The sequence below is a fragment of the Pezoporus flaviventris genome, unplaced genomic scaffold (genome assembly GCF_033815535.1).
Source record: "Pezoporus flaviventris isolate CSIRO_AGI_PZ_B2104156 unplaced genomic scaffold, CSIRO_AGI_Pfla_v1 ptg000031l, whole genome shotgun sequence".
In the NCBI taxonomy this organism is placed as follows: Eukaryota; Metazoa; Chordata; class Aves; order Psittaciformes; family Psittacidae; genus Pezoporus; species Pezoporus flaviventris.
The window spans coordinates 24,852,101-24,867,276 of record NW_026892579.1 but is presented as its reverse complement, the minus strand read 5'-3'; the positions used below and the strand labels follow the sequence as shown (position 1 = coordinate 24,867,276).

Here is a 15,176-nt window from a genome sequence, read left to right as displayed (position 1 = left end):
GTGAGACCTCACCTGGAGTACTGTGTGCAGTTCTGGTGTCCTTAGCATAAAAAGGACATGGAACTGTTGGAACAAGTCCAGAGGAGGGCCATGAGGATGATCAGGGCACTGGAGCACCTCCCGTATGAACACAGCCTGAGAAAGTTGGGGCTGTTCAGCCTGGAGAAGAGAAGGCTGCATAGAGACCTCATAGCAGCCTTCCAGTATCTGAAGGGGTTCTATAGGGATGCTGGGGAGGCACTCTTCAATAGGGACTGTAGTGACAGGACAAGGGGTAATGGGTTAAAACTTAAACAGGGGAAGTTTAGATTGGATATAAGGAGGAAATTCGTTCCTGTTAGGATGGCGAGGCACTGGAATAGGTTGCCCAGGGAGGTTGTGAATGCTCCATCCCTGGCAGTGTTCAGGACTAGGTTGGACGAAGCCTTGGGTGAGATGGTTTAGTGTGAGGTGTCCCTGCCCTTGGCAGGGGGGTTGGAACTTGATGATCTTAAGGTCCTTTCCAACCCTAATTATTCTATGATTCTATGACCACACCTATTTGTATTTTAAATACCTCCAGGGATGGTGACTCCACCACTTCCTTGGGCAGCCTGTTCCAATGATTGACAACTCTTTTGGTGAAGAAATTTTTCCTGCTATCCAGTCTAAACCTCCCCTGGTGCAACTTGAGGACATTTCTTTTTGTCCTGTCGCTTGTTATCTGGGAGAGGAGACTGAGGCCCACCTCACTACAACCTCCTTTCAGGTAGTTGTAGAGACTGATAAGGTCTTTCTTCCCTGACCTCCTGAACAGCCCCAGTTTCCTCAGCTGCTCCTCCTAAGACATTTGTGCGCCAGACCTTTCACCAGCTTCATTGCCTTTCTCTGCACCTGCTCCAGCATCACAGTGTCTGTTTTGTAGTGAGAGGCCCAGAACTAAACACAGGATTGGAGGTGCAGCCTCATCAGTGCTGAGCACTGGGGGATAATCACTGCCCTGGCCCTGCTGGCCAATTCCTGATACAGGCCAGGATGCCATTGGCCTTCTTGGCCACAAGATAGCTCATGTTCAGTGGCCGTCGACCAACGCTCCCAGGTCCTTTTCCTCTGAGCAGCTTTCCAGCCACTCTTCCCTAAGCCTGTAGCATTGCATGGGGCTGTTGTGGCCCAAACGTAGGACCCTGCACTTTATCTTGTTGATCCTCATACCGTTGGCCATATCCCTTCGATCCAGCCTGTCCAGAGCCTCCCTATCCACCAGCAGATCAACACTCCCACCCCACTTGGTGTTGCCTGCAGACTGAGAGTGCACTTGATCCCCTCCTCCAGATCTCTGATAAAGATACTGAACAAGACTGGCTGCAGTACTGAGCCCTGGGGAGCACCTCTTGTTACTGGCCACCAGCAGGATTTAATTCCATTCACAACTCTTCAGGTCCAGCCAGCCAGCCAGTTTTTTACCCAGTGAATGGCACACCCACCCAAGCCATGAGCAGCCAATTTCTTCAGGAGGATGCTGTGGGAAATGGTATCAAGGGCTTTAAAAAAGTCCAGGTAGACAACAACATCCACAAGTTTAGTTTTATCTAGCTGCGCCTTTTCATTTGATTGGATTTTTTTCATCCGTGTTTCCTTATCTGCTGCAGCTTCATAACAAATTTAACATGATACAGTAGTGATAAAGCTGTTCAGCAGCAGAAACTCATGCTGTTGCTTTCCTTATATAAACTTAATCAGTTCTTTATACATTGTAATGTGTCTTCTCTTAAAGATTATCTTCAGTAATGTGCCTTTATACTCAGTTGAATATTTGCATAGGTGAAGTGTGCTTTCAAGTGCTGCTTTTTAGCCTGAAGTGAATGTAGTGCTGCTGTTTGTCTTTAAACATTGTTTGGGCATTTCTCAACTTGTACATCCTGTTCTCTATCCCAGGCTAGATGGCAACTGCTTTTTACTCTTGTCTCCTGCTTGAAGCCTGCATGACACTTCTCCATAGAATCTGTGGTTCTATGATTCCATTACTTGATTGGCAAAACTATAATAATTATTTTCAGGCCTTTATAGGATTAATTTATCGTAGGTTAGCTAATCCCTTAATTAATGAAGCTGATAGGCAGATTTAGAACTGTTATGTGAGGATGAAACTGTGATACAAACATCTATAGTGCTGATATCTCCCCAAACGAAATTTTGCTTACCTGGTTCTGTGTGGTGAGTAGCTGTCACCTGCTGTTCACCTGTGAGAGCTATCAAGCTTGAATTTTCTTAAAATCTGAAGCATACAGAAGAACATAAACCCCAAACAAAAATTTCACTTTAGAAACTTGAAAGTAAACCTAAGATGTTCCATTATGAGAATTTCACACATTTGCAGTTAATTGAAGTCTTAGTAAGGAACATGGTGGTAGAGCTCATAGTTTAATATATGTAGTTACCTGATCATTTTTCTGACATCTTTATTTGGTTACAATGTGATGTAATTGGAATAAACAGGGTCACTGTGTTCCTATAGCAACAGGATGCTACAGTTCAACAAACTGCTTCATTGCAGCAGATATATCCATAACTCTGCTAATAACCTGAGGATTTTGAAACAGTAAATTTAAAAATGAGGATTCTGTTTCATATTTCTGCAGGCAAAATTCAGTTTAAAATTTAAGCCTTATAAATATCTTTCCTGAAGCCCTCCACCACCTTCCAGTATAGGCATAGTTTCAGAGTTTGTAAAAATATTGAATATATATATTCTATGAATATTCCACCTATATAAGCTGTGGTACTAGTAGGATTTTCTATAAGAAATATGGGCTATTTAGACGTGAGGTAAGGGGTCTTTTTCAGCTTTCAGTGCAAGCTGTTTTTTTTCTTTAAACAAGCAGGCCATGTAAATTGGTTATTTTGATCCAACATATTGACCTGCTCTGTAATAGCTTCATTTATTTTTAAATGGATAGTAGAGGTGATACAAGACAGTGTAGAAGTGTCAGCTCTGAAGATCTTCTACATGTTTGGTAAATGTGATTCATTTGCTTTTTTTGCAGTAAGGGGAATAGAAATACAATGTTTCCATTAAAGTGATCAATTATGCATAAAGAAACAGGATATGAAGTTGTATGAAAATGCATTTGGAGAAATCGGATTTTCTTGAGCAAACTGCATCTGTTGCATATGTAAGATACCTTTCAGATAATTCTGGAAGTCTAGTGGTGCTAATAGCAGTTTTACATACTGATTTCCAGAAAAGAAGTATCACCTATCTGGAAGATCTGGCATCCTCTTGTTAGGATGCAGCTTTGTATTAACCCTAAGCTCTTTACTCATTTGGAATGCTCTTAGAGAAGAGTTAATTAGAACTTTAATTAATGTATAACTCTTAGAGTTATTTTGTATTCCTCTTAATAAAAATACTCTTACAGTGAACAAAAGCAAAGACACTCTCCTCTCCCCCTCCTCTGGGACAGTGTGCCTTCATGCTTCAGGACATTAATATTTCAATAGTCACACTAGATAAAACTGAACAATGGATGAAACCTAATTATTTTTCTTAGGCCTGTGATACGATCTTATCCAGGCTCATTTTCTTACGTTCTATTCTAGTGAATTTCATTATAAGTCAGTCATTCCTATATGACAGATTTGCTTTAAAAATTGTACTGATAAAAATTAAAAAGAACCTAAAAAGGAAATACTTTGTCTCCTCTGTTTCTTCTGTGCTGTGTTATCCCTCACCCCAAAATTAGTGGGGGAAAAAAATGAAAAGAAAATCCTGTCTCAACTGATGCTGCCCCCTCCCTTCCTACCTGTTCTTGCTTATTTTCTTTCTCATTTCTTTCCTCTGTTTTATACAGATATCCTCTTCTGATGCTGCTCAGCCTTTGGCATCCTCTCCTCTGCAAGCTGCTGCTGAGAAGAGCAAAGCAGAGGTATATTGTTTTCAGGTGTAACTGTTGTTGGGTTACTGCTTTGCACAAATGTTTTCTGTAGAGTAATTTCAATGAGCTAAGTAGAGAATATAAACTGCTGATAATACTTCAGTCACATAAATACTTCTTTCCTTGCTTCCTGCACTAGATAAATGAAAAGGGCCAGTACAGTGGGATGAAGTACACACGTGATCGTTATCTCTTTGTTTATATATGTTAAACTTCTGGTTCTGCTCTGGTTTAGTGTCGCAAAACTGAAACTGCCATTTCATTCTCAGATAATGGGCTTAGTGGCATTGTCCTGTCTCCTCAGGAATAATTTTTGGTTTCCTTTTTTTGGTTACTTGCTTGTTTCAGAATTTAAATTATCAGTACTCTTCCAGCCATTTAGTTCAATCTCCTTGGAGATAAATATATAATTAATTTGGCAACACTCCTGTTAACTCACAGTAGTTTTAATATCCCTTCTAGCTGGGATACATGTGTATGTGCTGACATTACATTTACTGTTTAGAAAAGTCTTCAAAAATCTGAATACAAATATGTAGTAGATGAAGCATCACTTGTATGAACTTTCAATAAATGTCACAATTTGCAACAATACTGAAATACTTATTTTTAGAATGTGAATGCTAGGCTCTTTTGGATACTTCAGTCTAAATGGGGATTGCATACAGTATATGAAATAACTTATGATCTTAACTCATGTTTTTTCTTCTAAATACATAAAATCTGGACAGATGTTATAAATTATTTTAGTTCAGCTATATTTAAACATTAGTTAAAATTCAAATGACAGCGTTATGGACTAGTCCGTGTGCCTTTGTGAATCTGATGTGTTTTTCAAGTTGTACTAGGAATAGCACCAGCCACTTAGAACAAAATTTGCCTTTTCTTTCTTACCCGCCTCTCTTGATGTATTCAAATTTGAAAGTTCCTCTGTGTAACCAGTATGCCATGCTGTTAGAAATGAATCCTGGGGGGAGGGGAAAACCCAACAAATAATTTTTGCTTAGAAATTTAGACCAGTATAAAGCCAATTTCATTTCATTGTCTTTGTTGTGCTTTTTGACTGCTTGTGCAAGTAATGAAACACTTGAGTTAAAGTTCCGACATGAATACAGCATCTGAGAAATGTTTTCAATTAGTTTGAATTCATTTTTATCTAATGGAGCTGAAGCAGAAAGCTTGCATATTGAAATTGTGAAGTGTGAAGATGAAGGACTTGGACATTTTGAAGTCCACAATGAAACTGAAATGAATGAAAATAAAAGTCACTGGGAATCAAGAGAGCTCCTGTAGGCTTTGTGCAGTGTGGAGGCAGAAGCACTGGTGAACAGTTTAAGTCTTTATATATTCACTATGAATGAGGAACTGAAGATCTCTTTATATTGTATATGACTGTGGACATTCAGTATTTGCAAATGCACTGTTATTGAGTACTAGCAAAATCTATTTTTTTTTTCCAGAAGGAAAAAGAAAAAAAGAAAGAAGAGAAAAAGAGAGAGAGAGAATCTGAAAAACCATCAAAGCAATTAGCAGTTGAAAAGGTAAGAATAGTTCATTTTGTCCAGTTACTTAAAAAATAAACACAGTATTAGACATGTAAAAAGCTTTGTAATACATGTCTTTGTGTATATGTGTGTGTTTATATGAGTGTATATGAATAATAATTGGAATAATCCTCATGAATGGTTTATTTGTGCTGTTGCTTGTGTCCAGAGGTAGGTTGACCATACAGTGAAGAATATGTTTTGTGATGTTTTGTGGAAGAGGGATCTCAGTTAAGCTTTGTTAAGATTGAAGCTCAGATTAAAAACCTAATTAAGGTTTTTAAGATGTACCATTGCAATTCTTGCACAGAAAATTTTCAGTTTTAGTCAGTGCTCTACCTAATTCTGTCCTTCATAAATCGTCCATTTTAAACATGAGTGCATAATTTACAGAATTTCATTAATAACTCTTTGAAAATATTCAACTAGATCATGTCACAAAACATGACAGGTAAACGAGTTAAGGTACTTCTGTGCGCAACTGTAGTAAAGCATTCTGAGTAGCCTTGGCGATATAGGTACAATTAAAATTTCATGTACAGCTCTGTATAAAGTTAAGCAAAAATGGAATGGGTAATTTAAGTATTAAGTACAATAATTTCTTCTAAAACAGATGTCCTCTCTCAGATGATGTGAATCCATTAGTATGTTTTGATCTGCAGTGCAGTCCACAGAATGCATTGAAGTCTCCATCTGTCAGTTTATTCCCCAGTAGTGCTGTGTTACAATTATGAAAAATGTTATGTATTCATGCATAATGATTGCTGACTTATTTCTAGTTCAGCTTGCAATAGAAGTTTTTTATTTTGCATAGTAAAACAAGATACAAAAATATGTGCACACCTGGCGGAGAAAAAAGTCCCTACCCAATACCAGTATATTTTTTTGTGGAATTAGAAAATCAGATTAGCACTTCTGAATTAAGTTAGTGTAGAAGCAAACTTTGTTGTGACAATTTGTGTAGCTTCACTGAGCTAGTGGAAAAGGGTATCCTCACTCACCTTGTAGGAGGTTAAAGCGTATTTATGGGTGACAAAAATATTAAAATCGTTCGTTATTGGAATTTTACAAGGGCATCTAGCCAAATTAAATGCTTTATTCTAGTCCTTAGAAAAATATACTTTAGTTATGAAGGCTGAAAACATTGCTTTGGTTTAGAAATCTTAACTTTATAAAGCCAAAAGGTCTAGTTTTGGTCTGGGGAAGAGAGGGTTTCCCTTTGTGAGGGTGCCTGAACCTTGTCCCTTGCCTGGGAAAATTTGGTTAGGTGAAGAGAAAACATGATGGTGCATAGTTACAGCTGAGGCACTACCCTAATATTTGAAATAAAAACCAATTCAAACGCCACTGATTAGATTTACATTAATTTATCATTAGATTACCAGTTAATGATTAAGCAAGTAAAAACAAGTATTTTGATTTTAAATGCTTGTTCTACAATATGTGGAATTTGGTAAATGTATCTGCATTAGATAATAGTGCTGTTGTAACAGATGCAAAATGTTTGAAATACTGCAGCATATTTTATTTCATTATTAATGTGTCAGCAGTGGTTGCTCAGATGGTACTCATCTGCGGGTTATTTTTCTAATTTAAAAGATTCTTTAAGCTCGAGCTTTTTGAGGTATTTAAAGATGGCTCAAAATTATTTTTAGATGCAGCCTGTAAACTTGACATATTTTAAAATCACAGTCACGTTCTAGAATCCAAAGGAAAGAGAGCTCTATGAGATGCTTGTGCGTCCATCGGGAAGTACTGGTGAGATAAGAGAACCAAAAAGTTTTATTTCTGTATATGGAATTGCTGCTTTTGTGGTGTGATTCTGCTTCAGGGAGTTGATAAACATTAATAGTCTTCTTAGTTTGACTGATAATGATACACTTCCCATCCAGTTAGAGACTGTCTATGGGATACTTTAAATATTTCACGTTGATTTATTCAAGGCCAGGTTGAACAGAGCTTTGAGCAACCTGGTCTAGTGGGAGGTGTCCCTGCCCATGGCACTGGGGTGGAACTAGATAACCTTTAAGGTCCCTTCCAACCCAAATGATTCTGTGATTATAATCTGTGAATCAGTAGAGGAATGCTGGCATCTTGACCATAGTATCATGTTTTCAGCAACCACATCGTGCACCCCGTTCACCTTGTGCCTGTTTTCCACTGAAAGGAAGCACAGAAGGGAAGGAGGTGGGATGCAGTCTGGTCATTTGGGCTGAGGGGTCATGGCCAGTGTGTGTGAACTGGGGAGATTGTGTGTCCCAAGGATAAAGAATTGACTGAGGAAGTGTTTGCAAACAGTCAGTCTAAGGAATAACACTTCATTTCGCAAAAACCCTTTACAAAACCACACTTGACTGCGCTTTCTAGAACAGAGAGCTTGGACTGAGCTGTATGAATGACTCCTTGAATTTCAGAGCAACTAGGGCAATTCCGGTCTTTTTCAAGACATGCCTTTTTATGTCCATCTGCAGTACAAAGACAAAAAGGCATAACGACTTATGACGTCTTGAGGCTTTGGAGTGTTCCCAAAGTAAAGGGGGAGAAATTTCATATGCCTAAATGTTGAGATTTTTGTTGGGTTCAACTTTTTATGTAGTCTAATTTTAAATGAAGAAAACAATGTGTGTCAGTCCTAGCAATCCAGGATTAAGCCAGAAGTGATTTAGAAAGCCGTCTGTGGAAAACTTAGCAAGTATTTCTGACTCGGAATCAGAAAGTTCAGCTGAGTCCATGGTACTGAAGGGTTTGGATGTGTTTGGACACTTAGTATCTTTCTGTGCTGTTTGTGTTTTAGAGGTTTCCCATCAGTTGAAAACTTCAATGAAAATACTGTGATGGTTTCACAGTAAAATATTGCATATTGAGGGTACCATGAAACCATATTAATTTATGGAAAGTAAGCCCTTTAAAGAGGAGATTGTGTTGTAATTGGGACAGTAAAGTTAAATGTTTGCAATGTAAAGAACAAACTTTGGTTTTTTTCTAAAACTACTTGTGCTTTTGCAAACTAATATTGACATTCAAAGTTAAGTTTTTTTCATTCTGCTGAACGTATTGGGATGATGAATGTTTCTGAAGGATTGCAGCAGTTAAACTTGATTAACTGAAGTACTATTTGGCCCTGTGAGTTTAGTTTTATTATATTGCATTTGAGTTTGAAATTGGCTCTTGTTTGTGTATAGAGTTGATTTAAGTGACAGAGGTTATTTTTCAATGGTAGTATTCAAATACTGCTTTTCTTCGCCAAACTGGAGACTAAATTGCCAGCTAAAACTCAGCAGTAACAGTGAGCTGCTACCTCTCAGATGGCCTGCATTATGGAGGAGGCACTGACATAACTTTATTAGCACTTAAAAAGTACTAGAGAACCCCTCAAATAAAAGTGAAGACAAATCATATTAGCAGCTTTTTCCCTTAATGTAGGAAAAACAATATGTCAAACATTCATTTAACCAAATAAGAAGAAGTTAATGTATCTTATTAGGGCAGTGTTTTCATTCGTTTTCCCCCAAAGACAGCTAAAACTTCCACAAAAATCAGCCTTTTGAGTTGCAAGTGAGAGGAGGAACTATTAGTCCCCAGTTAGTTCTCTGATATGTTTTTACTTAACCAAAGTATTCCAAATAATCATCCTAATAATTTTGTTCAGGGAGAAATGAGTTGGAGCAAATAGTGCTCTAGTGTTCTTCACTTCTTTAGAATTCAGTAGCATTGTAAGAAATCATGGAAGAATGAAAGCCTGCAACATTTTTAATGTCCACCTAAACATCAGTGAGGTGTTTGGTTTTAAGTTGTGGGAATAAGTTGACTCACAAATATTGACCTGAATAATAATGTAAATACAGAATTACATTATAAATATTCCAAATGCTTTCTTTATTTTTACAGTATATTGATGATATATTTGCTAAATCACTTGACTAATAATAAGTTTTTTAGACTTTTAAACATTATTTGCTTTTCTGAGTGATGTTATTTTTAAATGGTTCTTCTTCGTATTTTTATATAAAATGTAATATAAACTTAAATTATAATACATAAGCAATCAAGTGTTTATCACAGGAGCAGAAAAGCAGAAACATGCTTTGCCCTGTGGTGGAATACATAGTCTTAGTTATACTTTTAGTCTTTGTTTTCACAAATTCAGACTAAGTAGATAAGAGTTAATCATGAGTATAGGATAAAACGTAGGAAAACCTGTTTCCCTGCCTTCTACCCCCACAGAGGGTGAAGGGTTTTAAATGTTCTCTCAGTCTGCATTTCCTGGACCTGTCCCAGCCTGGTTTTACATTTCTAATCGTACCCTTTCAGTTTTATGGAAGAGATCAGATTAATTTGGTTTCTTTGGTTGCTTCTAATGCTAATCTGAAGAAAGGCAAATAAAACTGGAATCTTCCCGAAACTGTGCAATTCATTCTTTTTGCAGGTAACAAAGGACTCTTTATGTTTGAGGATTGCCTTGAAAAATAGTCTTAGTTAATGAAATTAATCTGTCATGGCTCTTATTACATATTGGGAGTTGTAGACAAAGAAATTAAGAAATCGATATTGCAGGTAGAAGCAATTGAAAGGAAACCCTTTTTTTGTCAGATGGGAAGAAGGGTATTTGTCTTTTTAGTATTATAAAAGGAGTCAGTCTACAGGAAGACTATCACGGGTTTTTTTTTATCCTCAGCCCAGTGTGTGTTTTCTGTATCAGCTTGATAAGTCTGATCTCCAGAGAAACAGTATTTTAATGTAATTTATTTATTTCTTTATTTAAATTCTGTAGAAATGGAATCTTAAAAACTGCAAGAGCAAGCTTGGGCTTGGGCTGCTTTGGTTAAAGTGGCCTTTGTTTTACTTGCCAAACTATTTTTAACAAAAAGGTATTGTTAACTGTGCTTAGTTTTAATTGATCCTCAGTTACATTTTGCTCCATGCAGGGTCAAAACCTAGAATTGCCCTGGGTTTTCAGTTGGTAATACTTATTAACAAATGGCATTTTCAGGTTTCTTCTGCTTCCTTGTGATAAGCTTCACCCTTTTTCCTAGTGACTTTGAGACAGTTAGGAAGGCACATACACTTACATGCATATTAAACAACAAAAGAGAATGGGCACATTTTAATAAGTGTGAACTAAGCCTTATTCATGGATGAATAATAAGCTGAGATAAAAATACCTATATGACCAAGACTTACTAATTCTGAGACATATGAAACCATACGAGCATGCATGATTGAAAATGCAAATATACAATCTCATCTAAAAGTTTTAGAAAACTATAGTACTACTTAGGAGATTGTGTACCATCCACCAAATGTGAAAGAACAAAAAGCAGGACATTTTTACAGAAGTGGTACTGATACACCCAACTGAATGTAAAGAAGGGTAAGGATTGGATGAGATTGATAACAGGAAAAAGACATTTAATTTAAGTAATGTCACTCAAATAATGATCTTATCTTGGTTTGAATAATAGGCTTCCTTTGTTTTCCTAAAATAATGCAAGAATTGGAGCATGAGCAAGGTAATCGAGTGTCTTTGTGTGTTCTGTTTCATGTTACTGTGCTGAAGCTAGAACATGCTTAAACTCCTCAGGGGAGAGATCTTGCTCCAGTGTGTGACCATCATGATAGGGCAATGAGGTAGTGGGAGGCACTGTCAGATGTGCAGATATTAAGAATAAAGATAGTAACTCTGTTTTGTGTTAAAAAAATATTTTTAGATGCCACTGACAATGCTAAAAGCTCCAACATTCACTTAAGCTTTAAATTATTTAAAAAAGAAAATAATAAAATGCCAGAAGAGGTTTCACTAAAGCTTCCAAACACCGTCCTGCAACTGTCAGTGTCTTCCATTTTAAATTCAGACTTGACAAACGTATTGATTGTGTGGCTTTTTACTAAAAGGAATAAGAGTATTTATTTGGACTGTTGAATTTATTATGTTTTGATAGTTGCTCAGGGCACTAGAACAGTTGCACTGAAAACTTTATGGCTCTCACATTCATCCTGTTAATAATCAATGTCTTCACAAAATTAACTCAGAGGTATTTGGAAAATAGCACTGTAGCCGGGGAAGAAATAAAAGCAAGATAAGGTATAAAAAGGTTCTTTTAATGTGATTTGAAGGAAATGGACAAGTTTCTCACTCTAGGTAATTCTGTGAGATGAGAGGTATGGTACAAAATGAAGTCACCAGTTACATAGCTTTCAAATAAGTAGCATCTCTTTAATACTAAATTTCTTATGTATCAATCAACACTGCTAACCCACCTGTGATCAGTTTTCTCTTGTCTTTGTCGAAAAAAGGGTTGCAGCTGGATGAGCTTGTCTTTCAGTTTTACTTGAAATTTTTGTTTTATAAAATTGGAGCCTGCAGTCCTGAGGTTGGTCCTCACGCATGTCAGTGTGCTGCTGAAAAGTAGATCTGTCCACTTCTCTGCTCAGCAAGTTTGGTCTCTCGACTTGAGGATATTGTACTTAATCTCAGAGTAAGGTACTGCAGGTCTGTCAACTAGGCAGATAGTGTATTTTACGCTTCATAGCAACATGGGTAGCTTCTGCTCAAGATAACCCACAGGTATTTTTGTTTTTTATACTTAATCCTCAGTTTACACTGTAAGTGGATATCAAAATTTTTCCTTTGTTTAAAGACAGACTATTTTAGTTGTGTAAAAGAAATATCAGCATAAATGTTGAAATGGGTGCCTGAACAAGCAAGTCAGAGCCTTTTTACTATCACTTTGAAGGCAGTCATAAAATTTCAGAATCTTTGAACTGTGAATCTAAAAAGCTTTACCAAGCCTTATATTTTATAAGGGTGATTTAAATATTCATTTTCAGAATACCCAGATATTTTATGTAGATTCGTATTATTTAAACTCGGAGAATAAAAGCAGGAAGATGTTTGGCTCATTTCCAGTTGAGATTTAGACTGCTGGATTAGACTGTGGCTAAAATTCTTCTTGATAGTTGGTGTTAAAGTTTATGATGATATGGAGGGTGAAGACAAAGAAAATGGGGTTTACTCAAGTAAAGGGAAATCCATTTTGGAATTGCATGTGGTGGGTTGAAATTAATTAACTTCTGAAGTAATTGTTTCAAAGTGGTTAACTTTGAAATGAGAAGAAAACTGAGGGGAAAAACCCTGACTAGCAGAAGAAAATACAGCTAATGGTCATTGACATGAGCTAGTGATGCGTGTTTATTAAACATTCTCTCTGTAAGTTCTGAATTTGTGAAACAGAGTTGTGTACTTGTATATGGTAAAGTTCTCCTCAGTTCACTCCTAACTTCTATAGCAGCAAAAGGAAAGCAACAAGCTGATACAGAAGTAAGAAAAACTAACCTCTGGGGTTAATTCTGGTTATTTCAGTGTGATTAGCTGCAGTGACAGGATTGAATTTCCGTGGAGCTTATTGAGAGGCTTCTTTTTAAACGCATCTCTATAGGCATGGTATGCTTAGACTTCATAAAGTGTTCGTATTGTACTGCTTGCCAAAATGATAGAACAGATGCCAGTATAGACTATCAGTTCAACACTCTAAGAAACAAAACTCTATTAGAAAAAGTCCTAATTTATAGGTGGTTTACGTGAAACAATGTTCAATGCAATGCTGTAAGGAGTATGTGATTAAAACACAAAGACTGAAAGTGTCAGAGGAGAACTGGAGCAATCTAATGAGTAAAGACATAGCGCAGAGATCTGCTTCTAGGTCTGTCAAAGGAGAGCAGTGAGGTGGGTCAAGGAGAGAGATTCTCTCCCAAGAGCCCCAGGCAAGTAAGGGTTAATTGCATACTAGCTATAGCACTTGTTATGGGATGCAGAGAGAAGAGAATTTGGGGATGGGGCAGAGAATATTATATGAAGCTTATTATAGGATGTTTAGGTGACAGACCAGAAGAAGGGAAATAGAGGAATCAAGATGGTTTGGGGTTAACAAGCAAGAAGCAGCAGGGGGAAGAGGATAAAAAGGAGCAGTCACATCCCTGCAGGTTACTGATAAGTATGCTTGTTTGAGCCCTGAACTTGATCAGTGCAGGCTGTCCAACATTCTTACAAATTCTGTTTGCAACCATGTTGTGTGTGAATGTGTTGGATTATCAGACAAGTAGGATTTAAAAGATTGTTGTTGGCAACTAAAAAGAGACTTGTAGGGGTGGGAAACTTAAGGGTCAGCAACTGCAGACAAGCATCTAGCAGCCAGCTGTGGCAAAGGCAGTATTCCTAAAAACACCTACTGGAGATACCCACGTGTGTCTGACATGTCGCAAATCTGACTGGACTAGCCAGTGAGTAGGATGTCAGCATTTGGAAAGATCCCTGGGCTGAGCTGACTGGCTAAGGGTGTAGGGTCTTGATACTGGGTGAACTTAAGTTTCATGCAAAAAGCATGTTTCCAGCAAAAAAAGCACTTTTGTTATACTTAAGGAAAAGATTGCAAAGCATACCTTCATGAATAGCAGTGGAAAGCAATGCTTGGGTTGGACTGTTTTTTCACTATGAGGTCAGTCAGTTGCCATGTTTGAAATGACTCGTTTTCATCTGGAGGTATATGAAGAAGGAATTATAAATACATACCTCTTAGTTCTGATGTATACACTGATATTGTATTATGTATTGGAAGGGTTTTAGAAGGAAAGTTATAAAAGAAAACAGTTTAATGAGGAACTGGAACTAATATAGCTGTATTATTGTAATCTTGCCCAGACTAATGAGATCAATAGAAATGGAGGAAAAATGTGTAAGCTGAGTTCATATAACTGTAATATAGGGTTCTAAAACTGAAGATGTATTTAAAACAGCTTATGAAAGTACAACCCATGTGTACTCTATTTCACAGCTTGCAAACTGAGACACATTAAAACACTTTGACCTTAATCTGATGTCATAATGGGACGATGGATCAGCTACAGCTTTAAGATGGATCTGTCTAGATTTTCTATTTCATAATGATTTCTTCTAAAAGATGTAAACCCCAGGTTTTATTGGATTAAAAGTAGCATACTTGAGTTTTATCTAAATTGAATTCCATGACAACACAAAATAGGAAAAAGGTTGACAAACAGTTTTTCCCTCTGCTTTTGTGTCCTTGTAAACAGGTCCTTACTTCTGCGCTGATCATTTCAAAGATTTAGAGCTGCAGCAAACTCTGCTCAAATTCTTGCCCCCCAGAATCCCTAGGAAAAAATTGGTTCCTTTGCACTCAGACTGTTTGCCTGTCCTTCTCTGCAATTTTGCCATCTGTAGCGCATCTTCAGGTTCCTACTTCTTATTGTGACTGTTACCTAGCAATCATCTCACAGTCTTCTGGTACTTTTCTTCAAGTACCAAACTTAGGAGAAGGACCTTGCCTTCTTTTTTCAGACCCTATTCTGAACTTGTCAGCTTTAAGAACATAACATATTTGAAAATGAATGCATACAACTAGTATTTCATATATGGTTGTTATTATATAAATTTAGTACATGAATATAAGACTTTAAAGAGAAGGATTTAATCTTTGATATTTTGCCATAGTCCCAGCAGTAAATATAAAGACAACTTCGTTTTAAGAAACTGGGCTTCTACAGTCGCATGCCTTCTTTTGCGCAAGGTAAAAGGGCCTCCGAGATTGCCTGATGCATTAGAAAGGAGCTAAACTGCTCCTTTCAGCTACTTACGAGACATGAAATGTTTAAGGCTTCTTGGAATACATTGCTTAAAGTAAATGAGATCTGAGCTAGCGTTTTA

At 37.2% G+C, this 15,176-nt stretch overlaps 1 protein-coding gene across 3 annotated transcripts in view; it reads left to right on the top strand.

Moving 5' to 3' along the window:
• The window catches only part of SMAP1 (small ArfGAP 1), an 82,503-nt gene that overhangs the window by 41,977 nt on the left and 25,350 nt on the right, over positions 1–15,176 (top strand). For 2 of the 3 annotated variants that reach the window (XM_061460521.1, XM_061460523.1), the window contains exons 5-6: positions 3,831–3,905; positions 5,375–5,455. In XM_061460521.1, coding sequence (XP_061316505.1) covers positions 3,831–3,905; positions 5,375–5,455 — 156 coding nt within the window. The remainder of the gene's footprint in view (positions 1–3,830; positions 3,906–5,374; positions 5,456–15,176) is intronic. The other variant, XM_061460522.1, reaches the window with a different exon arrangement.